General features: G+C 43.1%; 1 protein-coding gene across 1 annotated transcript in view; it reads right to left on the minus strand.

Moving 5' to 3' along the window:
• The window catches only part of iqsec3a (IQ motif and Sec7 domain ArfGEF 3a), a 94071-nt gene that overhangs the window by 7035 nt on the left and 59262 nt on the right, over positions 1-27774 (minus strand). The window contains exons 5-11 of the mRNA XM_071536369.1: positions 22566-22727; positions 16051-16173; positions 11917-12083; positions 8772-8911; positions 4992-5117; positions 3438-3537; positions 1458-1616 (exon numbers count right to left, since the gene is read on the minus strand). Of these exons, the coding sequence (XP_071392470.1) occupies positions 1458-1616; positions 3438-3537; positions 4992-5117; positions 8772-8911; positions 11917-12083; positions 16051-16173; positions 22566-22727 (977 nt within the window). The remainder of the gene's footprint in view (positions 1-1457; positions 1617-3437; positions 3538-4991; positions 5118-8771; positions 8912-11916; positions 12084-16050; positions 16174-22565; positions 22728-27774) is intronic.

A 27774-nucleotide genomic window follows, 5' to 3' on the forward strand; every position in this document is an offset into this window, starting at 1 on the left:
CAGACTCTGGCCGCTCAGGTTACGTGTGTGTGTGTGTGTGTGTGTGTGTGTGTGTGTGTGTGTGCGTCACTGTAATTCTCCAGACAGTAAGAGATTGCAACTTACACACGCACATCCTTAGACACACACACACACACACACACACACACACAGCAACACATCACTAATGCCTGGCTGCTTTCAGGAACACTGGCCTCTTTTCACCTCCAGTTTACTTCTTTTTTCCTTCCTGCAGTCTGTCGAGGCCGCAGTGCACCAAAGGAAACAAACCGAAACGCTACAGCCAATCTGCACCTACACCAAGAGGATGCTGACTACAAGGTGTAGCGAATAATATAAAACAAAGAATGACTCCTGACTCATGTATGGTCTCTGAACACCCATTGATTCTCACTCACAGTATGTAAGCATGCACTGCAGAGTCCCACTGGCCAAGATGTAAGATTATTGATTTGCTCTGAAATATAATAGGGTGCTGACCTTGTAGTTTGTTGTTGGGAGAACTGGCAAGGGAGGAATGCAGTCTAACAGTCCACTTGGTGCACACAATTACACACATGCATACAAACAAATGCATGCACCAGACCTGGGTCAAATAGTATGTGAAAATACTTTCTAATTCATGTTGATGCCTGTTTATGTGCCAGATGGGTGGGGTTTGCCACAGAGGGAAATACAGTGATTACCAGAAAGTTTAGACAATCACAGCAAAGTATTTCAAAGTAAGCTTTTCTGTGATTGATAACTTACTTGACATAATCTAAATTATCCTGATAAACAAACATGCATACAGTCATAATCTGATATCCCATAATTTTCTCTCCCTATCATACATTGGCTGGGGTTGCTGCCCTGCTTCTGTAAATTTCTTCACTCATAAAATCTTTGTGCGGTGGGAGGCAGGAACCATGAGGACTAATACCTGGATAACACTAATAAGACATTGATGCCTCAAAGGGAGATGCTTTGATGTACAGGGGTGCAACCCATGTGGGCATGTACACACACACACACACACACACACACACACACACGCACACACACACACACACACACACACACACACACACACACACACAAACTTCAATCTGTGCATGTTTAATCTCTCTCTCTCTCTTCTTCCTTAAGACCAACAGAAACAATTCAAGTTCCCCAGGCAGAGCCCCATTAAAAACCTTATTTACAGCAGCCATCTGGTGATTTTTGATCTCAGTATTTGGAGCGTTTATAATCGTGTCAAAGGTGTAGGTGCATTTTTGATTTTACTGATATGTGCAGAAAATTTGGTCTAACCAGGCAATATTCTGAAGAGTGTATCATCAGAAAAATCAGCACACAAAGACACAGACACAGACACAGAGGTGTTGTCCTGAAAAATACAAAGATACCAGACACACACACACACACACACACACACACACACACACACACACACACACACATACAGCGGTACTCACACTCAATCCGTATCTGCTCCATCTCTGACACCTCGGCGATCGATTCTTTCAGGTCTTCTACAAACTTAAGCAGCTCCTCAGCGCTTTGGGCGCAGAAGTTTAGCACCTGCTTCTTGTCTGAGCCGAAGGGGGAGAGGATGGTGATGCCATGAGGATAGTCTGAGGAAGACGCATAGGAGATAGACGGGTTGAGAACAAAAAAACATGACCATATTGTTTGAATGCCCTGTAATTAGGGCTGGGTACCAAGATTTATACTGAACGATTTTTGGCAGTATTACTGTTAAGTTTCGTACTATTAGAGGTAGGAAAACATAATGAAAATCTTAAAAATGTTTTTTGTACAATGCAAAGTCAAGTTTTGTTATCCTTTATGGGCATTTTTATGAAGAAAATCAACTGAGCAGGGTCTGCTTCTATTTATAAAAGCAGATGGCATGAACAAATGTTTAACAAAAAAATAGCTTACTCTGTTGCATAACGAAATGTGAAGGTGCAAAGAAAGACAAATTAAGGCTGTTGAAAGGGGGGATACAGCAACTACATTATCAGAACCAGCATCAATAATGAAAAATGGCCAATAAAACCATAGCTGTAATGTATGTGAATGTATCTCCATTGGTTGTATCTTGATTTTGAACTTTATATTTACATAAAGTTTACAAAAGATTATAAAAGTGCTAGGTTTAAAATGTTTATACCAAAACATGCTATAGGGCTACAGAGCATATTGTGGGCCTGTTCATATTATTTCTGGGGTTAATTATGTTAGCAGCAGAGGTTGGACAGGAAGAGTAGTTTAAATTTGATTTAACTTTGGAGCCTGTTATGTGTGGGACCTGAGCCCCCCGTGTCTCAGTCACAGTATAAGTCTTGTCTCTTTCTGTACCAAAAAAATATAGAATTGCTTTTTCTATGGATGCAGTACTTAATATTTCAGAACAGACAGGCACTAACCTAACTCCATTGTTCTGTTATTAAGGCGCTCGTATTCTTATCTCACAGTTTCCAGTTCTCTGGGAAATTGCCTGTAGAGCGCAGGACGCATTTCCACTTCTGTTTATGCAATGAATTGCTATAATTCGTGAAATACAGTACCAAGTTTTGATCAGCTGTATAATATTTTCATTTGCTGAGTTACAGCTGAAACATGAGATTGATTTTTTCCCAAAATACCATGGATGAATTCTGTGGAGAAATGAGACTAGTCACAACTATTTTCTATTTTCATTCTTCATCTCTCCGTTGCTCATATCAGCCTTTGAATTTCTTCTCGAAAGGCGCTTTCTCTGACCTGAGTACAGCATGTCTTCCTGGCCCATGGGAAAATAGAGGCGGATAATAAATTTCATATTTTCATACCACCTGCCGAGCTACGATGCTAGGTTAGGATGTTTCCAGAGTAGATATCAGCAACATCCCAACACTATTTCCAATTTCCCTCTGTCCTATACCTGGCCTGATTCCATTAAGAAAGTATTCACGCTTCCATTCCACTCATCTGCTGACGGAAGCTGCAGTGACAATTACTCAATCATTCAGCACACACACACACACACACACACACACACACACAGTCTGCTGTTTGCATTCATTCAAGCAGCCAGTTCATTTCCGTTCAGTTAGTTCAGATAATTCAGTTCATTCAGAGACTCCCAGTGAATCCATGTATATCAAGATAGTTAGTGAACCAAACCTCAACGCCTGCTTTGGTCCCTTATCATGAAGTTATCCATGTTGATCTTTATATATTTGGCTGCCAATGCACCATGGCTGCTCATTGTGTTTGTCTTTAATTGCCCACATGCATAATGTAATATGTAAATGGTGGAGAAATAGTTTCCAGACAACCATGGTTACACTGTAACCTGGCAGTGCATTGGGGTGTTACAAAATAAGAGGATTTTTTGCCCATTTCAATTATAGTTATTTTTTTCAAGTCAGTTGTCTGCAGTGAAGACTTAGTTTGTGGTGACTTACACTCATTTTCAAACAAGTGGAACTGCATGCCCAGTAGGCCCATAGCTTTGCAGAAGGTGTACGCTGCAGAACTCTTCTTCTTTGGACACAGCTTCAAGATCTGAGGACAAAGCAAAGTCATGTTGTTTTTTTTATCTGCAAAAACAAGAACATGAGTCCATCTGAAAAAACATTCTTGAACGTTTTTGAATGACTATGATACGAATGATACCACTGAATCAAATCGGTGAGCTTTTTAGTGCTTCTTAATCTTTTTGATTGAAGACCTTCATGACAGATATTTCATAAAACTCTGAACGACCTAAAAGAAACGTGAGAACAATCTTAGCTCCATCAAATCTTATGCTCGGACAAACATCAATTCAAAGAGCCAATCCAGACAATATCCCTGTGCATCGTAACCTTCAAATTGACAATAACATTTCACATTGTGTGCCAGTGCTCCATTTTCTAGCAAAAACAACACCAAGGCAAGCTTATATAAGAATGTATTAGTGATGTTGTGGAGGTTTTTTTTCATGGAACAACCTTCCAGATAGAGAAAGATGAGGGAATCTACTTTGCACCGCTACTGCAGGGCACTTTTTTACTAGGCAAGGGTATTAAACCAATACATCACATTGGCACTTTAAACACTTTCGACATGTTCAAGTCGCTAGAACGTAACCAAATTCAAGGAAAAGTCCCTATAAGTTTCATTACGTACTATAAAATTTTCAAAGACCACTTCTGCCCTGCTTTCTTTCAAAGCAGGCGAGAGAAAATGTCTCGCCGGAAAATACGGCACCGCTAACTTTTAGTGCCAAATGAACAGAATTCCACTGTGATGTCAGAAGATAACTTCTTCCCCCTCTTTCTTCCAAATCAGCCTTTTAACCTCCCCTCCCCGAAACACCAATTACTTTTATGCTGCAGCAGAAAAAAGGGAGAAAAAACCCCAAAACAGACATATTACTTTTTCCCTTGCTGCGTTTTGTTGGAGAGAGATCAAGATTTGACGTAATTATGAGAGTAGTTAAATACTTTGGATAGATAACCGCTACGTGCCTCCTAATGAGCACATTAATTACGCTCACCATTAAATCTTTGATTAATTCCCCATTCTACACGACTTTGGACCAAATGAAGAACTTATCTGTGCCGTGGCCCAAGTGAAAGAGAACTTTACTGGCCCTTAGAGCCGCTCCATAGGGGCCAGATCTTTGCTTGCAAGTGCAGTGCGACGCTGCATTTGCTATTATCTATTATTAAAAGAACTGGCCGAAGAGTTCTGAGCTATGAAACAACATAAAAGAAGAGAGGGCGCCTAGAGAAATGGTGCACTGTTAAAGTAGGTGATGGTGCATTGCAGCTGTCACAACAGAATAAGCAGCTTTAAAGCTTGACTGTGTGTAGCGGAAACAACGTTTTCGGAATTGTGTGAGAGTTTGAGTCTGTCCTGCCCCACTCTCATGTCAAAACAACGTAAAAGCAAATGCGAGTTCTTACAGGGAACGTCCCATTAAGAATCTGGATTTAATGATGGGAACAGGGCCTTTTTTCTTGTAGACTTACGACAATGAGATCATTGAAGAGGAAGACTTCTCTCTGGTGGGCGGCCTGTTTTTGGGCCTTGTTGACGTCTGTCACTTCAAACAGACGACTGCAGCACACCAGTCTTCTGTGAGGGACAGAGAGAACCTGCAGAGACAGAGGAGCAGAGACCCACCGTGAGAATGAGAGGCTTTAAAATCATTCAAATGTTTTTTTTCCATTGCTGCTTTCACACTCTCACCAGAACCACAAAACAAAACACTCTTTTCTACAATGGCCAGGAATGATTCTGCAGGTTGAAACCTCCATTTGAGGCCCGGCCATCATTCTGTCATCTTCTGCTGCACAAGGACTTATTGATGAATTGAGCTCAGGGGAAGGAAGAAAAAAAGCACTCTGCTCATTAAAAATATGCTCATTAAGCCTGAACATTGTTGTAGACTTTGAAACAGAAGGATCGTAAAAATGGGCAGAACAGATCGAAGAATGGATGGAACACAGAAGTGAAAAATAAACTATGGTGACAAGAAATACGCTGTGCAGCAAGTATGCCTCGGTAGGATGTCAAGGATTTAGTAGATCAATTGTCGGTTAGACCAACTAGAGCAGTTTGAGATAACCAGTTTGGCCTTGTGAGATTCTGGCAGTAAAACCTTGCAGAGCAGATTAAAAGACTGGCTATGGTAACATAAGCGGAGCAGGGCAGAGGCAGGGCAGCGTCTGAGACTGGGAACAAAATAGAAAGTAGTGAAGCGAAACGGGGAGACATATGGAGCAATTTAGTTCAGGCCGGGCTACTACACATCATTCACTGGGGTTAAAAGTTGAGAGGTGCACAGATGTAGCCAAGTGCTCCAAAAGGATCCTGGACTAACATAAACTTTCGTCGTGAGAGATGGCATTGTCGAGTTTAATACAGGCTTTGGTGAAGAGAAAACACAGCATGCTGAGACAAATTGGCGACATGAACGCTGACCTAAGGGGATTATTAAGAGTCTTTCTTAAAATCTTAATTAGGGCAACAGATAAGACAGAGCGTTGTCTCGGAGACCGCTGAAGGCTGCAGGGTTACGCAAGGTCCTGACAAATAATAACTGTGTGTCCCCCTCAGGAGAACATGGGAATTAATGTGGGTTTACATGAGTGTAATTTTGCTCCCACTTCAGTGTGCGGGATTATATACTGCCGAGGGTCAAACAACAATCAAAGGGCAGGATGTTTGCTTCAGATGTTCGCTAGGTTCCTCTTAAATGGAGAAATGAGTGTTCTTTGTTTTGCAGTAAGGACTGTTCAGACCGGGCTGCTGCAGTTTGGGGTTGCTCTTTTGCCTTTCATAGCAAGCAAATTGCGCTTTCACACCTCTTTGTCGACTGGATTAGTTGTGTGCAAGCGAACCGTCTAATGTTTGGCTTTTTCTTGCATGTCATAGTAAGAATATAGGAATGCAATGGAGTTTGTGAAACCTTTAGATAGATATGTATACTCTACTGTCCATTGCACCGTCCCTTTGCACAATATGTGTCAGTACAAGTCGTCAATGTCACCAATACAAATTCAAATTCATTCATTTATCGTGCCTAGCCAATGAAAACAATTCTTTTTCTTGGGAAAAAGGAGAGAGAGATGGGAAGATTAAAAGAGAGCAAAAGGAAAAGGATATGAGCTAAACTTGAGCAGAGGCTCCAGCGTGTCAGTAATACGCTGCAGTTCTGTCCCTAGAGACCAGGCTTCTCTCTAGGATTTAAGTGCTTTTCCCCATTTAAGCAGATTACACTGCAAAAATGCCTCATGCCTTTGGAGAGCGATCTAATAATGTCCTCGCCTCTTCACACTCAGACACCCCCCCCCTTCCCTCCACCTTTCCACGTTCCATCACTACAGAAATCCATCCAATCATCAATGGCTGTGGAGTTGATCCCCTCTCCATGATCAAACACAAATATTCCCCTTTTCTCTCTCTGACTGTCTCCGTTCAGTTTTCTCTCAGTGCTTTTCCTCATTTCACCCCCACTGCTCTCCTGCTCCCTCTCCTCTCATCACTGCAGGGTATACAGGCTCCTGCCCAGCCTGCCACAGCTAGCCTGCTTTCTCATTACACTAATGTTGGAAACATGCAAAGACATCATTAGCCTGAAACGTTGCTTACTCATCCCCACAACCCACTCCTTTCCTCAAAGGGTTCTAAAGAAATGGTATGGTAAGGTTTTTGACAATATATTCATTATCAAATGAGTGGTGCAACTGTTTCATGAAAACCTGATTCTACAAATCTTATCAAATATTTTGGGAAGTTTGGACCGTGTTTGAGGAAGAAAGCAGTTTATTCTGTCCATTCAACTTTGTTCCAGTGCTGAGATCAATTTGATTTAGATGCTGCTGCAAGGCAGTAGTGATGTATAATGATGAATGCATGATATCTGCCAAGCTATTACACCTAGTCTAGGGCAGCTGAGGAGCATTTGGACTTAAACATTCATCATCACATTCAAAATGATTTGTTTTATGGCTTTGGTCAAGTAAAATATTTGTGCCAACCAAATACTATGAAGAATCCCATCAGGAAAACCTTTCTCATGGGAGCCATTTCTTCTTAGCATAATAGATCACAAGTTTTAAACTGCAATCAAGGCATTCCGACACCTACTGTGATAGTGTTTCTTATCTTTAGAAGAAACAATTTATCTAAGCCTCTCTTTCTTTCTAAGGCAGACAACTCCCATGGGCAGGAATAGGCAGTGTCACAACAATCCATCAGTGTTTTGGCTATGACAACACTCTCTCTGTCATCCTATGGTCACCCATTCATCACTGAGAGACACTTAAAGGCACAGGCCAAAAAAATCCACTGCACCAACCCTTTCAATGTCAGAGCACCAATGCCATTCTGGAAGGTAACAGGCTATATTTGAGATGGAAAAAGTCTCAGTGAAAACTTTGCTTCCTCCAAAAGTTAGTTCATATCTTGCCATGCATGGCAGGCAGCAGCATGACACAAGCCGGTCAAAATCTTCAAACCTCTGTTAGTCTTTGATGTTGAAGTGTTTATGGCAGCTTACCTGACACTACCTGAAAGAGTTAAAAAACAGAGTCTAATGATAGCAGTGGCTAACGACGTATTGAGCTGGAGTAATGACCTGTGGTAATGATTGCGGCGCTGATGAGATATTTAATGGCTAATGAATGTGCTTCGCTGATGCTGAGGCTAGGTGACGGTGACAGGGTCTGGACTAATGAGTGAATGACTCTTGGCATGGAGTTTGCTGAGGTGTGTGTGTGTGTGCCTGTTTGTGTGTGCGTGTGTGTGTAATCACATACATGTTTGTGTGTGATTGAGATTAATAACTCTCTTCCTGCCCCTCAACTCTTCTAGACAGCCAACAACAGTCAAAGACTGTGTGTGTGTGTGTGTGTGTGTGTGTGTGTGTGATTACGCTAATGTCGGAAACATGCAAAGACATTGTGAGCCTGAAATGCTCCGTGCTCACCCCACAATGCTCTTTAATGGAAACTGATTGTGCATATCATATCCATATTAAACACTTTACAGGGAGAAAAACAGTTACTCCCATCAACTCAACCTCATCCGGGTTTCAGTTGAATTAAGTTGTACAGGTATGTGTGTGAGTGTGTGTGTGTGTGTGTGTGTGTGTGTGTCATTGAAATCAGGAAGAGCATCAGAACTGTCCATTGTTCTATTGTACCCCCTGTCCATTCAGCAATAAATGACCTTTCTGGACAACCATCAAACATCAGACACACAAGTGTGTGTGTGTGTGTGTGTGTGTGTGTGTGTCTTCTCACCGTTTTCATGCCTACGATGGACTGCTCCACCTTGGAGACGTAGGTGACGTGGTCTTCGTTCGATCGAAGCTCCCTCTGTTGTATCCGCTCATAGATTCCCACCACCATGTCTCTGGGGATATCTGCTCCGTCGTCCACACCTAAGAAGAGGGCAGGCCCATTAGACACATGTATGCACACACACCCACACACACACACACACACACCAGTGATTGGTTGCTTGTAATTTGGGGGTTTTAAAAATTTAAGCTTATTTGACAGTTGGACGGTTGGGGTGTAAGATGGAGCAGGTACGCATTGAATGTGAGCACCATTGTGTGTGTGTGTGTGTGTGTAAGTGTGTGTGTGTGTGTGTGTGTGTGTGTGCATGTATCCATTGGAAGCAATAGATATAGAGTGACTGCTGCTGTATCAGGAGTACAGAGGAGACATACTGTGTGTACACTGGCCTTTAAAACCACAGGGAATCAGCGAATGTGTCACTGCCGCAGGAGGCTGACTCAACACATTGAGCCAGCATCAAACACACACACACATACACACACACACACACACCTACACACATGCACTTGTGTCATACATGCATAAACCACACAAACTCCAAATTTCACTCTCTCTTTTACATGAAAAGTACGTCATACATTCAGAGCAAAATCATCAAACTGCACATAGTAGGCTGCACATCCCAGATCTCTCTCCCTCTCACTCTCCCCATCTCTCTCTGTCTCTCTTTGACTTTCTGTCTGCCATTGTCTCCATGAAAGAAAGACAGAAGGCCATTTGAAAGGAGGTTAATTGGCAAGTGAAAGGTTAAGGCCTCGCCGTTATTATAAAAATTCCTGTCTGGAACATGGCATTTCGCCGTGGGTAGGGCTGCATGTTATTTGGCTGAAAGGTTGCCCTCGAGATGCACCCCATTATATCTGCCCCGCTGTACTGCGCTGCGTGCTACATTGACTCTTCAATGGGGCTGGATGTGTCTGGAGAAAATGAAGCCGCCACTAGTGACGGCAGTGACAGTGAGGCACCCTGGGATATGCTGAGACATCACTCCACATTATGGAGTCGGCACAGTGGAGAGAGGGAGGGAGAGAGAGAGAGACAGAGAGAGACAAAATGAGAGGTGGGGGGGGAGAAAGGGATGACCAGAGGGGAATGTGTGTAATGTGTCAGAGTAATACTTTCCATTTTTTTGTTGAATGTCTCCCTTCTTCTCTTTTTCTGCCACTCCTCCCTCTCTCACCCACTGTCCTCGTACCTACATTTCTTTCTTTTTTCATGCGTTTCCCCTGTAGCTTGGGCCATGCATCTACCGTTTCCCTGTCTCCTCCTGTCTTCGTCACCTCAGACAGTGGAAAGTCGGCCTGTCACAAACCCTATTGATGAATGCCAGCCCTTAAAAACTGACGTGAACTCGCCGCGCAAATGTGGGACCAGGCTCTCTGAAAAGACAGTCCAGCATACAGAGGATCCAGTAACAAAGACACAGTTTTCACATTTCAATGAGCTAGCGTATATTGCGTTTGATATAGGCCCATTGTGGAATGCTTGACACTGACAGTCTGTTTTAATTGAGATAATGAATGTTCTACGGTTCTTCATTACCACTGGTTTCTGGTGCATAATTGCATTTCACCTCAGTCAATTAGTTAAGTGAACCACACTGCTGCGAATGTGTGAGAGACGGAGAGAAGGGGGGGGGGGGGGGGAGCGAGAGAGAGAGAGAGAGAGAGGGAGAAAGAGAGAAAATATAAACAAGGAAAGACAGATGAATAAACAGACAGGATAATATTCCAACTAAGCGAGACAATATGAGAGAATGGAAAGGGAGAGAGAAAGAGAGAGCAAAAAGGGCAAACTGAGCAAAAGACAAATAGAGAGGCCAAGAGAGAGTGGCATATTCTAATTTGCATAAGATGCCCAAATTGATTTTCCAACTTAATTTAATTGTGGGGAACGGTCTGGATGAATCTATTAAAGTTGTTCTACATCGACCCCAGAGTTTCCTGATTGATTCCGCAAAAGGAGAGTAAAACTATGACGCTCCTGTCTCCTCCTCGACACTCAGGTACAGAGCATCAATCTGAATGTGAGAGACAAGAATCACAGGTGCTTTCTGCCAGAGTCATCATATGAGTTGTGAATGTGTAAAGCAGGGGGGCAGGAATAGACATGCAACCTCATTTTCCTAACCTTCATTCATCCAAGGAGGGTTGACGGAAAACAGATGCAACACCCTGCTGCACACCCACACATTTACAAACATTTGCAGCTTGGATCTGCACAGTTCTACTGTCTTCTACTGTTGGACACTATGCTGCTTCACTAAATTGATTGGGAGTTAACGGCACTTAACCCACAACCCTAACCCTAATAGTAGATTCATGCATTCACTTTCCCAGCCAGTCAAAAATTCAAACTGGGGACATTCCAGTCACAAACCTGCTTCTTTAACTCCTGGGCCACCACCTTGAGACAGTTTTCGGCTACTACAACTAAAATTCATAGCCATTTCTGCAGCTGCTTGGTGAGAACCTTTTGGCATATTGTGCCATACAGCAAACAGCAAATACACATTGAAACCCATATAATAGTGGGTTGTTCCTTGCATCCTTCAATTGTTTTCCCTGTCTAACATGCATTATTCCAGTTTGCAGTGGCGATTTAAAGCCACATCACATCCCTAACAGTGAGGATGCAATGTGTAGCATGCTGCCATTTGCTCCCTTCTCTCTTCCTCCTACTCCCCACTTAGTAATGTGACACGTGATTGATCCCAAGGGGGAATTCTTTTTCCTTGCCCCCTCCACAGGGTCAGAGGTCAAAGGTCAGAGAGGGTGACACAGCAGGGTGGATGCTTGCTGACCCGAGTCCTCCTGTTGAATGCCCTGGTGCCCCAAAACACGACCTGCACACATACTGAACCCATGACTTTGGAATTATTAGCACAGCAGTCTCACCAACTGAGCCAACCAGCCAGCTCATACAACTCAGAAAACACAATTACTCTTATCAGGTGACACCCATGCACACAATACGTTCCCAGATTATGCAAATTATTATTTATCTTCCTTTCATGTACCCTTACCTCTCCTCACATCTACGCACACACACACACACACACACACACTGCTGTGACTCTTACCCCGGAGGTTGCGTATGAAGTCCTCCAGCAACATCTTGCGGTCGGGCTTGATGTTGGGGCTGTACATGTCGGTGTTGAGCAGGATGATGGCGAAGGCCAGGATAAAGATGGTGTCCGGGTTGTGGAACTGCTGCACCACGTCCGGGTTACACATGCAGTAGCGCTGGCTGTAAAGGAGGGAGGGAAGGAGTAATGAAGAGAAAGAGGTAGGGGAGGAGAATTACAGGGAGAAATGGTGGAGGGAAGGAAAACGTGAAAAGGATAAAAGAGAGGAACGGTGGGTGGGGAAATGAATGAGGTAGAGGTGAAGGAGTAGATGTGGGGTAAGAGGTTTGGGGCAGACAGGCAAACGAAGGTGGAACGGAGACAGGAGGGCATGAGGGAGAACAGGGGGATGAATGAGAGCGGTGATAGATGCGGGTCATGACAGAGGACAAAGACAAAGAGGAATGACAGAGAGGGAGGAAGAGAAAGATGGACAGTTTCATAAGAGCAATTTGAAAGTAATAGGTGAGTAAAGCGGGAGGTGACATTTGGAGGAGAATGGGTAAAAGAGAGGGAGGGAGTGATGGAGAACAAATAGAGAGAGATGAATTGGGAAAATATGAGGGACAGACAGAAGAGAGGTAAAAAAAATAGGAGAGGGTATGATAGACGGGAGAAAAAAGACAGAGAGGGGAGAGGAGAGGCGGGAGGCAAGCAGGAGAGTTAGACTGTGTTAAAAGGCATTTGAAACGGAAGATTTAACCTTAAAAACTGCACACACAACATGGTCATAAAAATCATGACAGAAGCCATGCAAGAGTGTTACACCCAACTACCAGCTAAAAGTTATGGTTGTAATTTTGATTGTGGCTTCTTCTGTAGCTGTGAGCTGCCTCTCAGCAACAAAAATGAACCTCTCACTGGTTGCCCCTTTGAAACAGCATGCCTCGTCCTGCTGGGCTGGATGGTTACAGGAAACATGCATCTAATAGACAACTAGGTGTATATATATATATGCATTTGTGTGTCCGTGTGTACCACAGAAACAAGTAAAAAACTTCACCTCCCATGCCTCGTCATGATTTTCTACCGTCTTTTCATTGCATTGCTTATAAAATAATATTAAAAGTTGCGTTGTCCTGGAAACTTGTCATAGTTGCAGACACAATCTGAATACCGAGGAAGGCCATTGAATATAAAGTCCCCAGCCACAGTCAGACGTTCTCCAACCTGTGTGAGTTTGGTGGTTGACACTGCTGGATTTATGCAGGTACTGTAGTTGAGCCGGAGAGAGGGAATATGAAGTTTGCAATATGAAATCCCTTACCTAGGCACTTCTCTAGTAAAGACGAGACAGAGGTCGGGCTCAGTGTGATGCAGTCCCCTATATACCGCCTTAAATATAAGAGAGACGGAGCAGGGAAATACTGCTGCGCTGTGTGGTTACCGAAACCATGAATCTAACAGATGTAGACAGCTACTGTAGGTGTTTGTGTACCTGTGTATTGCATGTATGTGTGTGTGTGTTTGTGTGTGTGTGTGTGTGTGTGTGTGTGTGTCTGCATTTGTAACAACAGGGAAAGAGGAGTGACTGTGCAAGTGCAAGGAGGAGAGATGGATGATGATTTCACAGCAAGCTCTTTGTCCTGTCTCTGTAAAAAGTATGAACTATGAATACAGTATTGTTGCTCCAGGTTATGGGATTTATAATACAATAGTCCAACGTCTGCTGTGTATGAGAAAGAAGAGACAGCGATATGCAGAATGAAAGACAAAGAGAGAGGGAATGTGTGTGTGTAGGTGTGTGTGTGTGTGTGTGTGTGTGTGTGAACCCTCTACTGTAGTGTAAACTGTAATTGTTACTTTAATTAGTCATAATTTCCACCTAGGGGCTGCAATCCCTCTGAGCTGCGTGATTGGAATCTATATTTTCGGATGCAATAAAGATACACACACACACACACACACACACACACACACACACACACACACACACACACACAGACTCATACACACATAGCTATACATACGTTCACACTTCATCATCCTCACACACACTTATTACATGCATTCCAACACCACAAAAGAAACTGTTCATGCCTTAGAAGATTATAAAAAGTAAACTGAACTCAGTTTGAGCATGTGTGTGTGCGTGTGTGTGTGTGTGTGTGTGTCTTGCGTGTGTTTGCGGCATCTTTCGTTCTGCCCTCATATTTTTTTCAGCTGGATAATCACGGGGCTACACACAGATGTTTATTCACATCTCAGCGTCTGAAAGCCCTGAATCAACAGCAACCAATAATTATACCCTTGTCTGTGCATCCTAATGTAGCACCATGCAGTGAAAACCTCGATTCATCCTATTTTCTCTTTGTGTGCGCTCTTACTCGGCACAAAAAAAAAGAAAAACAACAAACCAGAAAGGAGGGGGTGAAATGGCGTGTAATTCTGCTTGTTGAATGGATTTGGCAGTCTCAGCTTTTGGCATTTGATGCTGTTTACCAAACCAGTTTTTGTTTTTTTTTGCTATAGAGAATGCTGAAGATGCTGAAGAATCAACAGAATGTCATCCATAAATCATTACCCGCTGTATGAGGATGGATTTTAAGACAAGTTTATACTACTTAGGAGGTATATACCAAAACTTTTCTTTGCCTAAGAGGTAAAATATATAGGATAGTAGGACAGAACAAAGAACATATGGTGAGTGTATATTTTGATGCGACAGAATGAGAGTGAATAAGGAACTCTGCATACTGTTCCTCTACCCAATGATGCAGGCAGAGAAATATGAACTGAATATGTCTGTGGCATGGGAAACTGGCTGAATATATTTGTTCATTCATTAGTACACTGACGCAGCAGATACTGAGGCTGCTGGCTGCTTATTTTCACTTTTCCCCCTCTCTCTCTTTCACTGCTGCTTCGAATTCCCTTCACTTACTTCTGAGATTTCTTTCTCTCTCTCTCTTTCTCTCTCTCCCTCTCTCTCCCTCTCTGAGTGTTTGGAGGGATATCAAAGCCCAGGAGCAGGGGAGGCAGGCAGAGAGAGAGGGAGAGGCAGTGGCGGTTATGCAACGGTGGTTATTTATAAACCTTCCTCCCTCTATCCTTCCTCTCCTTCCTTCCTTTCCCATTTCCCGTCTCCTCACCCCCCCCCACTCCCCCTCCCCTCTCCCTCCTGATAACATGCAGTGCCAGCCTGATGTCCAAACATTACCGGTGCCAACCTCTCTGCCCACTGATTATGACAATGCCACCGCTTTTCTCCTCATTGGGCATCTTGACAACTATGACAGGTGGCTGTAACTCAGGAGGGTCTGTGGAAAACAGTTAACATTAACACGCGGTGCCACAGCTGCACCGCAAATTGTCTCCCTGTCACAAATTGCGACCAGGAAATTACACGCTGCCTGGCTATTCAGATGGGCCTGCATTGACAACATTGACGTGCGGCCAAGCAGAAGGAGAGAAGAAAACACAACTATGAGTGTGTGTGCGTGTGTGTAAGCATGTGTGTGTGTGTCTGTCTGTGAAGTTTTTTGCATGCATGGCTGTTGATTTTGTCTGGCTAAATCTGATCGTGCCAGCATGTCTGCATCTTCCCTTTTTAGCGTGTCTGTCTGGGAGTCCTGCTGTGTCCAGAACGCTGCAGGAGCCGAGCTCACATCTCACACAGCAGCTCAAAAAATAACAGAAAAGCATCTCCATCTCCCACTCTGTCCCCAAAAACTGATACGTTTGATTATTAATAAAGTGTAAAATGCATCTAAGACAGGTAGTAGTCTGTTTGCCCCAGAGACAAATCTAGACTGACATCGTTTCATTTCAGTTAATACACCTGCTTGCATATCAACACACCCAGTTATGTTATAACAATGATTCCAGCAGGAGAAATGAAGATTTTGAATAACCTACTACACAATAAATATTAGAATCCAACTCCTTTTAGCATTTAATTCTCTTTCTGTGCAACAATATTCCCAGCCATTCATGTATTTGTAGGGTAGTACATGGTACATGGTAGTACATGCATGTCCACTCACCAGCAATTGAATGGATAGTGATAACAAAGGAACCTGTGGTCCCTGTGACAATATTTGCACAATAAACCCACTCCCTCACAGCTGCCGTTGCTGAAGTAATTACCTGAAGGCCTCGATAAGTCGCTCCACCTTCTGGGCTTCTCCCTGCACACGGATGTGAGCCTGGAACTTCCTCAGAGCTTCGTCCAGCTCCATGCCTGAGAAATCCATCTCATCCACCACACAGCTGGTGAGCAGAGAGAGGGACGAGATATGGGAAGAGGAAGGGGTAAGCGGCAGCAGAGTGAGGAAGAGGAAGATAAGGAAGCGTGGGAACGAGACGTTACACAGCGGTTGAAAGACAGAGAGATGAAGAGGAAAGGGACAGTAGAAGAGATACAGAAGCATGGAGGGAAAGAGCAGGGTCGTGGTAGGTTGATGAAAGAAAGAAAGAAAGAAAATATATTAATAAATTGAACTTTCTCAGAAGTCCGTACAGAGCCAGTTTAGCATTCATATCAGTGCACCGACATGATCGCGGCGGCAGTCCCTGCGGTGGTGGGATGGGTGAACCTGCGGATGGTGACTCATGATGAAAGATGAGGAAGTTTCACTCGTCGGCTTCGGGGTCGCGGCACCACTCTGCTTCCTGCAGGTATTAGCCACGCACGGACACCTGGGATAAGACTGGGCTGTCTATCTACTCTGTGCCACGACTGCCGAGACACACACACACACACACAGACAAAGACACACACACACATACAATCCCTCCGAGCAGAAAATCCTCCTATTACCTGACAACCCCAGCTTAATGACTTTAATTAAAAAAGCAAAATATCCTGTCCGATGAGTTCAGGGGGGATAAATACAACGTGGGCAAATTGGGAGGTGGAATGAGGTTTTGAAGTGAAAAGGTGACTTTGGAGATGAGTTGGGGGTTTTGAAAGTTTTCCTCGCTTTGATGTGAGATGTTCTGCCGAGGCACAAAACGGAATGATAATCGAACTATGAAATTAAAGTGGTTTTCATACTTGAATTGGTTTTGATGTGGCTTACTCCAAGCCTAACCTCACTCATTCCAGATAAACTTCATCTTTTCCTCTGTGATGCAAGTGTACAAGCATCAGTCTATTGATGTTTATGGACAACACATTCAAAATGAAGGTGATACTGTTCATCTCAAAATATGTATTGGTCATTTGCTAAACTACATAGCTGTGAAGACAATGCTTTTGACTCTGATCTCTTCTGTTTGTTACACCTGAGTAGGAAACGCTGGAGTGAAGAAAGAACCGCAGTCGTGAACGTGGATGCACACATGTACACACACACACACACACACACACACACACACACAACATTAAGATGGATTACTCTGAACAAAGTGAGTTAATGAGGTGAGTACTTGGCCGTGACACATGCTGCTCCAGCAGAAACGAGTCAGAGAGCTGAGTGTACAGTACTGTCTGACACACTGTGTACCAGCACATGGGATCACAGAAAACCTGATACTAAACCTGCTGAAATGGAGGGAGCCAAGTGCGTATAAGGAACCATTACTATTATTACTACCACTATCACTACTACTACTGCCACTACTACCACTACTATTACTACTACCACTATTAGTATTACTACCACTACTATTACTATTACCACTATTAGTATTACTACCACTACTATTACTATTACCACTATTAGTATTACTACTACTACTATTACTACTATCACTATTACTACTACTACTACCAGCAGTATTACTACTACTACTACTGTCACTCCTACTACAACTATTACCACTATTTCTATTACTACTACCACTATTACTACTACTACTGTCAATACTACCACTATTACTACTACTGTCACTACTACCACTACTATTACTACCACCACTATTACTACTACCACCACTACTATTACTACCAGTACTGCCACGTCTACCACTACTATTACCACTACCATTACTACTACTACCACCACCACTACTACTACTACTGCTACTATTGTCACTACTACCACCACTATTACTACTGCCATTGTCACTACAACTACTACTACTTCCACCACCACTAACCATTACTGCTACTATCATCACTACAACTGTTATTATGTCTACTTCTGTTACTACTACCATTACTACTACCACCACCACCACTACTACTACTATCACTACAGTTACTACTACTACTACTTCCATGACTAATCCTACTACTACTACTTCTACTACTACTATCACTACAGCTACTACTACTACTACCATGACTACGACTACTGCTACTTCTACTACTACTTCTACTAGAACTATCACTGCTACTACTACTACTACTACTACTACTACTACTAATGGCAATAATAATCATAACACCATTGGCTCTTAGCTTTTTATTGTACCGACTTAAATTAAAACAAAGAATACACATTTCTTCCACCAGTGTTTGGACTTAGAGACTTAGGTTCTGCTGAGGCTAACAGCACACGATGACCCAAAGTTAATCCAAATTTCCCTTCACTCAAGTCTCTTGACCACGTCCAGCCTCTCTGATCTCCTTCTTCATGACTCACCACCTCCTCTCCGCCACCTTTCCCTCTCCTTCCCCGGCTGTCACTCCTCGTTTATGTAATGTCAGTAGAGATGCTCTCTAGCCTAAGTGCATCAGTCCTTCCCATCCCCTCCCATCCCTCTATGCAGTCAAACACGAGCACACACACACACACACGGGCAAACATGCACACACATGCGTAGCCTACTGTTCGCACACACTTATATGCATACACTCACTCACTTGATCAGTATACAGTACCTGGCAGGGAAACACACATCTGTCAGCATAGCACTGCATAAGTCGCACATTTACAAAGCCATGGTGACAGGTACACACACATACACACACGCAGAAAGAGACACAGCAGGCCAGATGGAACCATATTTTGTCAACAGCCAATGAATAGATGACAGGCTGAAAGAAGATCTCATTTTTCCTGGTAAACAAGTCTACTACATTATCAGTAAATGAGTCTGTGGAGTACCGCATTTCTGGGAACCCAAATCTATAACCACAATTTGGCTTAATTGACTTCCGACGTTTTAACTATTGTTATTTATGCTTGGAGAGATGCTGGAGAATGAGGCAGTACCAGCATTTCAGTGTGCACTAAGGAAGAGAGGGAGATTGAAGAGCCGAGGACACTGGCAGCTACTCTGTCTCACAGGAAAACCAGGGAAACACAAACACACGCGCTCACACACAAACACACGCACACACGCACACACACACACACACACACACACACACACACACACACACACACACACACTCTATCCTCACACTTGGCTAAGTCAATGTTATCTCCATGAGTGATTTCCACATTAGACTGCCATCTCCCACCGGCTCTCCCGTGACTACACTTTGATCTGAAGTGCTCTCACACACTTTGCACACTCCTATCATGTTCCTCTTCAACATCACTTCCATAGCAAGCGCTGCTGTACGACTACTCTTCAGGAAAACGGGGAAAAATATATATATCTATATATCCCAATGCCACGTGCTTGGAATACTTCTGCATTGTGAGCTGAGGTCCGAAGCCTTAAAAGCATATTCCTGTTCATAGGATGCATTCTGAACCACGGCAGGTTCCACTTAAGGGAAAGGATATTAGATTAGGGCAACCTGGTGTGAACAGCTTGGGAAAGTGCTGTGTGGCGTATGCTTGACCTCGCAAGGACTCACAGTGTGTTTTTTTAAAGAGAGAAGAATAAAAGTGAGCTATACCTCCAGTTGATATGCAAATCTAGAGGCAATTGGTGAATGGGAGAACGTAATAGAATAAAAAAAGACAATTACTGAGATAAAATGAGGAAGGGGTTGAAAAATGGAAACAACTGCGGAAAAGAGTGAGACAGAGGAAGAAAGACCTCTGCATTTTCAAAGAGAATAAAGAGAATCACACAATAATGACCTGGAACGAAACTTGCAGGGTGAACTGAGTCACATGTGTGTTCATGTGTGGGTGTTACAGTGTCTTCACATGCATTTGATAAGAAATACTTAAAAGAGGCATCCAGCCCATCTGTCCTGTTCCTGTAAACCCACTTGGGTTTATCCATTTTCTTGAAAGAACAGTGTTGAAAAAAAAAACATTGATCAATACTGGCTTTGAAAACAGCTTTGAACTACTTTTTAATCTTTTTCTTATATGTGTGTGTGTACACATGTATGTGTCTATGTGAGTGATGACTCTATCTGAGGAGTCTACACGTCTTCACCGTAGAAGCTGTTACGGGACTGTCAGCCGCAGACGCTTGCATGCCACCCTGGGTTTCCATATTATACTTTGAAAACAGAATCTTTTCCTCAAGGTCTATGTTATAATCACACACTTATTGTATCACACACTTCAGTCCTGATTGTATTGCTGCATAGGTAGAGCATGCTAGAATCACTTTTGCAACAAAAAGTATATAAAGTAGGCATAGCATGGAGAAAAGTGATATATTTATACAGAAATATACAGAGTATGTATAAAGTCTATGAAGTGTGTTTACCAAAACTATGTATGAAGAACATAGTATGGAAGTAAGTATGGAATCATGAGGCACTAATGTACCACCATAATAACCATTATATTAAACATAACCAGTTAAGCTAATGAGGCCATTAATGAAGCTAATAAATTAGCAAATATTTCTATGTCAACATACTTGTCTTCACTTAACACATGGGTGGTATTAATATGAACTCTGTATCTTAAAGTTATAGTATAGAAGTTATAGTAGTTTCAAGAATGAATTGTACAAATGTGTGTATGTAATATGCAAATTCATGCACCTAATCAGATCATCTACTCTATAGGGGGAACCAGTGGTGTAAGGATGAAGTTTCTATCATCTATTGTTCTGGAGTTATTGTGTTCACAGGAATGTGTCTACACACACAGAAAGACACACAAACAGATGCTACCAATGTCTTGCATACCATGTACCATGGTGAAGTAAAATATATTCTACTGAAGTAATGAAATATGTCTTATGCTTCAAAATCTTTCAGCACAATGGCCATCCTAATTCATTGTTTTGGCCTCCTGCTCTTAATTCATGAAAATATGATTTCATTTGCAACTTTGGAAAGGGCTAAGTAAGAAAGTACACAAATACACAAATACAGAATACACTTGTGTATCGTGTACAGAAGTACGAAGTAAATGCAAAGTCACAAAATCTTACACATACACCAGCTCAGCCACATTCCAACTCTGCCCATTCCTGGTCCATACACCACACACACACACACACACACACACACACGCACACACACACAGTCTTACTTATGTCACTTTTGGGGTATTTACATAGACTTACATTCATTTCCTGGAGACTTACCCTAACCATAACCATAACCACTACTTGCCTAAACCTAACCCTTATCCTAACCTTAACCACTGACACAAAAGCATCAGCTTTTTACTAATTGGGGACATGGCTTTTGTCCCCAATTGCACAAGCCGTCCCCAATCAACTGATCTTAAGTCTGGTGTGTGTCCCTGAAAGTGACTTAAGTCATACCCACACACACACACACATACACACACACACACACACACACACACACACACACACACACACACACACACACACACACAGGCACAGGCACTTCATCCCCTTCACCCCACCACATTTCCCTATGCTCCAAATAGAGAATAACATTTGAGCTACGTCGGTGGTGTAGATCTAATTAAAAGATGGCGGTGGCCAAAACCACAGAGGAAAAAGAAACAAATACCAAGACTAGGCGCTAGCATCTTTATTTTCCTCCATTCTGCTGGGGTAGGCTATGAGCGCTCAAGAATAATAACGACAATATCAGACGAAAGGTAAATTGCTCTTTTTTTCTTAGTTCAATATTGTTGTCTAAGAGATTCATGTCAATACCACAGCCACTCCGGGTTTGATATTAATGTGATGAAAGAAGCAGAAAAAGAAAAGAGGGCAGCGGATGAGGGCTTTTCCCCATTGTGGCAATACTGTATTTTTTCTTTGCCTCTGCAATTCTGTCTAGCAAGTCAAACCAGATTTGAAATTTACATAATTACAATATCTTTTATTGTTACTGAAGAATTAGATCTGGGCTTATTCGCTGTATCATGGCACTTCAATTTCAGATTGTTTACTATAATGAAAAATATGAAACTTCAATGTCTGTAAAATGCCAGCTTTGACATACAGCCGTATTAGTTGATAGATGAGTTATAACTTACTTTTCACATTTAGATTTTAGTTTTATTCAGAAGTTTATCATATTTTGATTGGGGTGCACTGGTGGCACAGCCGGCTGAGGTGCAAACCATGTATTTATGGTTTTAAATCTGGCTCATGGCCGCTGTATATTATCTAATAAAGCCTTAGTCATAGTGGTGTAATGAATAGGGAGACTGTCCTTCAAGTGCAAGGCCTGGGTTGCAGCAAGCATCCACATCGCTGAAGTGTTCTTGAGCAAAACACTGAGCTCCAGGCATGCTGCTGTGTAGCTGACCCTGACCTTTGACCTCCCTGTGGAGCGAATTTCCCTTCAGGGATCAACGGAGCATCACCAGAAAGTTTAGGAAGTAATGTGCGAACTCCTGTGTGCTACTCACTCCAGGACGTCTCGGTTGAAGGGCTTCTTGCTGTTGCCCAGGAACTCTCCGATCATCTGTCGGCTCAGGCCCTTCCTCTGCAGCAGGAAGTGGGCCACACCTATGGGCGTGTCCGGGATGAAGCCCCGCGAGATCAGGAACTGAAGGCCCTTGTCCGGGTTTCTGACAGAGACGAGGGAGAGGAGAAAGAAACAGACTGGATGAGTAAAAAGAGAAAGATTTTCAGTCACTGCTGCATGAATACCTTGGCAGTGTTTTAAAGCTGCTCAGCTGCAATATTATATCCTCAATATTGGTAGTAGTAGTGAGACATACTGTGGAAGCCTCTTACTGTGAGGAATTACAGATGATTTGCTCTTTAACATACTTAACCGCAATTAGCAGCAGTACCAAGTCCATTTGTTCAGCAGCACAGTATTTTCGGCCAGGTAAGTGTACTACACACGCAAACTACGCTCTCTATTTCAAAGTGGAACTAGAGCCAATAATTTTTTGGGGGGTAATGGCTGCAGAGAGAGAGCATTAAGGGCCATAAAAATAAACAATAAAAAATGATGCATTGCGGTAATGAGGTTCTTGAAATGAAAATCAGTAGGCCGGGCGCTTGTTGTGCACACCGGCTCGGTGTAGGTGGAGACTGTTAAAAATGATAAAACACATAGGGCGGAATCTCATCTGTATTCATTCCCGCGTTGAATTATAACATTCATTAACAACTACTAAACAGCTTGACACACTGCTAAACTCAGAGGACGCTCCCAGAATCACAATGGCTGATTTGGGATGCAGTTCTATAAACCCCCTGTTTATATGCACAAACTCAGAAACGTTCTTACCAAGTAGACCTGGATTGGTCTGAGAGTCAGTATTGTTTGTATGCTTCGGTTTTTATGTGCGGGTTAGTCCAGGCATGTGTGCATGTGTGCATGTGTGCATGTGTGCATGTGTGCATGTGTGCGTAAACACACACATACACACACATTTGTGGTCGTATCTGTCTACATGCGTGTAGTCTATGTAAACATTCATTTAGCTGTGCAACAAAGTGTATTTCCAAGCTCATGCCCTCAGCAAACTAAACAGCTCATTCATTTTCATCAACCACGGTTTAAAAAACAGCCTCTTTGTGTTGTGCCTATGTTCTTATCAGCAGTCTTCCTGATAGTTTTCACCTGACTGCATAGCAGAAAGCGCTCATTTATGAGCAGGGGAGCAATACCTCCACTATTTATAGCCCTATTAGAAACAGAGGACAGGAAAGTAGTTGCACCAGGGAGGCTATTATTGCCACAGCTCTCCCTCTCCTCTCTGCACAGTGCTTAAACCACAGCCTTTACGTAACAGAGCGGTGTGTACCACGGCTAATGGGCTTAGTAAGGCGAGGGGAGGGGAGAGGGGAGGATAAAGGGGAGGATAGAGGGGAGGAGGCTGGAAGAGGGCCAGACGGAGCAGATGTGCGAGGACGGGAGTGTCGAGGATGGAGAGGGAGGACGAGGAGCGGAGGCAGGACTGTTGGCTCTCCTGCAGGCATCTGCTGCGAGAGCCTCAACACGCTCTCAGCCTGCAACTCGGCCTCCGAGGCGACGTCTCGCCAAGTGAAATTGGCAGATATCACTCGTTTGAAATTGCTGTTTGCCAAACAACAGAAGGAACACACATGGAAATTATTATTAGTAATCGGAAGGGGGTGGAGGGAGGAGGAGAGGGGAAGAAATAGAGAGAAGAAATGATGGAATATAGATACAGTACAGAGTATCTTCTAAGTACAGATAGATAGATAGATAGATAGATAGATAGATAGATAGATAGATAGATAGATAGACAGATGATAGATAGATAGATTGGTAGATAGATAGACAGATAGATAGATAGATAGATAGATAGATAGATAGGAGAGGGTGATTTGGAGTTGAAGACACAGAAATGGGTTCTTACAAGGTTGAAGTGAGAAAGAAGAGCAAGTGTGACACACACACACACACACACACACACACATACACACACACTCACACACATACACACACACAGGGGAGGAGATGGAGGAGACGGTGCCAGACAGGACCCAGATGTAACACTGAAAGGACAACTCCCTAGTCAACTCCTACACGCAAAGGCTACACACACACACACACACACACACATACACACACACACACACACCTCCCTTGCCTTTGCCTCCCTGTTGCACCAACAACTTTTTTGCATCACCCTGGACTCTCACCGCATCATAAATACATAAAGGCCTCACCGCATTGATATCCACTTCTATTAGCCCTCTATTTCATTTCCAATGGGCAGACATGCGCCTCGGCACTGTGTTTTATGGCCCTTACAACTGCTTAACTGTCAGCACTCTTATGTTGCCCGATGCTTTGGATGCACACGTTCCTGTTTCATTACTAAACAGTGATAGATTGATGGCAGGTTAGGCGCGCCGTGCGTTTTTCTGAGTGGAAACACGATTGCACGGTGTAACCGCAAGCACTCCGACACCCCCAGTCATTACGCTGATATGGAGTCGCTGTTGCAAAGCGCTTCACTTGCCCATGCTTTCGCTGAGAGGGCAATTGGGGTGGGGGGAAGATTTGGTGGCGTGGCTGCTTTTCCTTTCCCTTAGGTTAGCATTTTTTGTTTTTTATGGCATGGGGATTAAATAAAGAGTGGGGAAACTGGTGAGTGGGGGTTGGGTGCTGTGAGAAATTTGATGAAATGCCTCCTTCACCTACCATCTGGAATTCAGAGTTTGTAATTATTTGTTGGGTCATTTTGCTCTTAGGGGAGAAATGAATGGGCGCTCAGATGCAGCGGTAATGCAGGCAAGGTTTTTGTGTGCACTAGCAAGCACACACACTGACATGTAGATACCCGTGCACACACACACACGCTGATATGCAAACACACGTGCACAACACACGCACACAAATGCAGAGTTCTTGTTGAGCTCTCTCCTCCCGGCGGCAGGTTATCCCTCTGGAGGAGTTGGGCAGGTTTTGCTGATGTATTGTGTTAATTAGTCTTGACATATTTCCATGCCTGGAACTCTCTCTCTCTCTCTCTCTCTCTCTCTCACACACACACACACATACACTATCGCCCTATACATCTCTCACGCCACCTTTTATTTTATTCATGAAGCTGTAAGGTTTCCACTTTCACGCCTGATGGAAAGCCTACTCACAACACATTCTACTCCAGTCTCTGATCAATGCTTGCAATGTGTGTGTGGGAGAAATAGTATTCGGGATATGGCTGAGAGAGTAGTATAACATGGGAAAGACAAATCTCTGCATACAAAGAAGAGAAAGCACAGGAATCATTAAACACGTCCCCTCCATCCTCCTCTCTCTGTTTCATCCATCTTTGTCCATTCCCTGTTGAAAGTTTGTCCCTTGGAGGCAGTGTCCTTGACTCTCTCACTCCTAACATAATGGAATCATTGCCATTCCATCCACAGCCACAGTGGAAACTTTATCAAGTGGTCTCTCTCTCTCTCTCTCTCTCTGCCTTTCTTCCTCTCTCTGTCTCTCTCTCTTTCTATGTCTCTCACTCCCTGCTTTTTCACTCCATTTCCATTACTCCCTGTTCTCTCTTTTCTTGCTTGCGCATGGTGGTGTAGGTCACCTACTGTCAAGCGCGCACATGTGCATCCCGTACACACACACACACACACGCACACACACACAAACTAACAAATAACTTCTAACTTTGCCCATCTCTTTCAATTACTTTCTTCCCTCCCTCTCTCACTTCTCCTCCTGGTGGTGCATAGACCACCTGCTGCAAGACAAATACACACACACACACACACACACACACACACACACACACAGACAGACACACACACACACAATTTAGGTCACCTAACTGTGTGCATATGTGTGTGTGTTTGTGTGTCTGTATGATCAAAGTAAGCAATACCCAAGTTTTGGCCGAGAGCAAACGGCCTGTTTAAGATGCAAAGGATACAACAGCACAGGTATTAGAGGGAGGATATGAACTGGTGGAACTAATAAGCCTCAAGCTCACTTGCCCTCTCTCTCTTTTGCTCTCCCTTCCTCATTCTATCTCCCTCTTCCCTTGTAGCCAATTTATTAAAAGTCAGCTTATCTTTCAAGGTGTGTGATCAGGGGGATGAGAAGAAGGGATTGCAAATAGAGAGAGAAAGAGAGAGAGAGCAGGCTGTGAAACCTGTCGTTTTATGAAAACTTTCCTTAAAAGTCACAGAGCCTTGTAATTAAACCGAGGGCTTTCATTAAACAGTCGTTGTTACAAATGTGTACAATCCTCACTTCCCTTCAGATGAAGATATGCTGAGTGTATAAAATACCTGTATAAACAGATATGCGACATCCAATCTTTCTCTGCCACTCTATTCTGCCATTCACCCTGACAGGCGAAGACACTTTCAAAGGGCTCATGTTAAACCTATTCTGTATATTTTACAGAGTGATCTGCCTTGTGCTTTCATTTGGTCCGAGTTGGTATTTTTCCGGTCAGTGACAATATAGGTAACACTAACTGGCAGCCTGGTCTTCCAAAATTTTGCAAAATGAGCACGATGTCTATATTACATAGAGATTAAATGGAGGAGAAAGGACTAGAAACAAGCAGTAGTTTGATATTGAAATAGTTTGGTGGAAAGTAAAGGGTGTGATGGTCAGGAGGATGAGTGAATACATTTGTCTTCAACTTCCAACTCATACCATGAAGTTTTCTACTGTGCATAAAGTTTTGGGCATGACTAAAAACTTAACATGACAAACAGGTGAAAAGGGGGTGTCCTGTTTGCTGTTGTCACATAATCCTTTTTTGGTGGAGGAACATAATCTTCACATTATCCCTGTCCACAACACACTTTTTAATACACTCTTTCTTTTACATATATAATTTATTTTTTATTACTAGAACAATCATACTCTACTAGGATGGAGTCATGTGTCTACTGTTGCATATGAACTGAGCTGCTGACAAGGGAGATTTCAATAGATAGCTGTTGAAAACGGTCAAGACAGCAGGTTAACCCTTACAGTGCCGATCTACACTACAACTCAAATGCACAGCGTATAGTGTAACCTTTGCACTTTGACTTGAAGCTGTTGCGCAACACTTCAAAAACCAGAGGAAACAGCATCTTGTACATTTCCCCAGGTGATCCCCCCTCCTGCATCCCACATCCAGTAATTGCACAGCTCGTTCCTCCTCTTGTTTT

The sequence above is a fragment of the Centroberyx affinis genome, unplaced genomic scaffold (genome assembly GCF_046629955.1).
Source record: "Centroberyx affinis isolate AG114_WGS23_722 - 3 ecotype Tasmania unplaced genomic scaffold, CSIRO-AGI_Caff_v1 ptg002864l_1, whole genome shotgun sequence".
Taxonomy (NCBI): Eukaryota; Metazoa; Chordata; class Actinopteri; order Beryciformes; family Berycidae; genus Centroberyx; species Centroberyx affinis.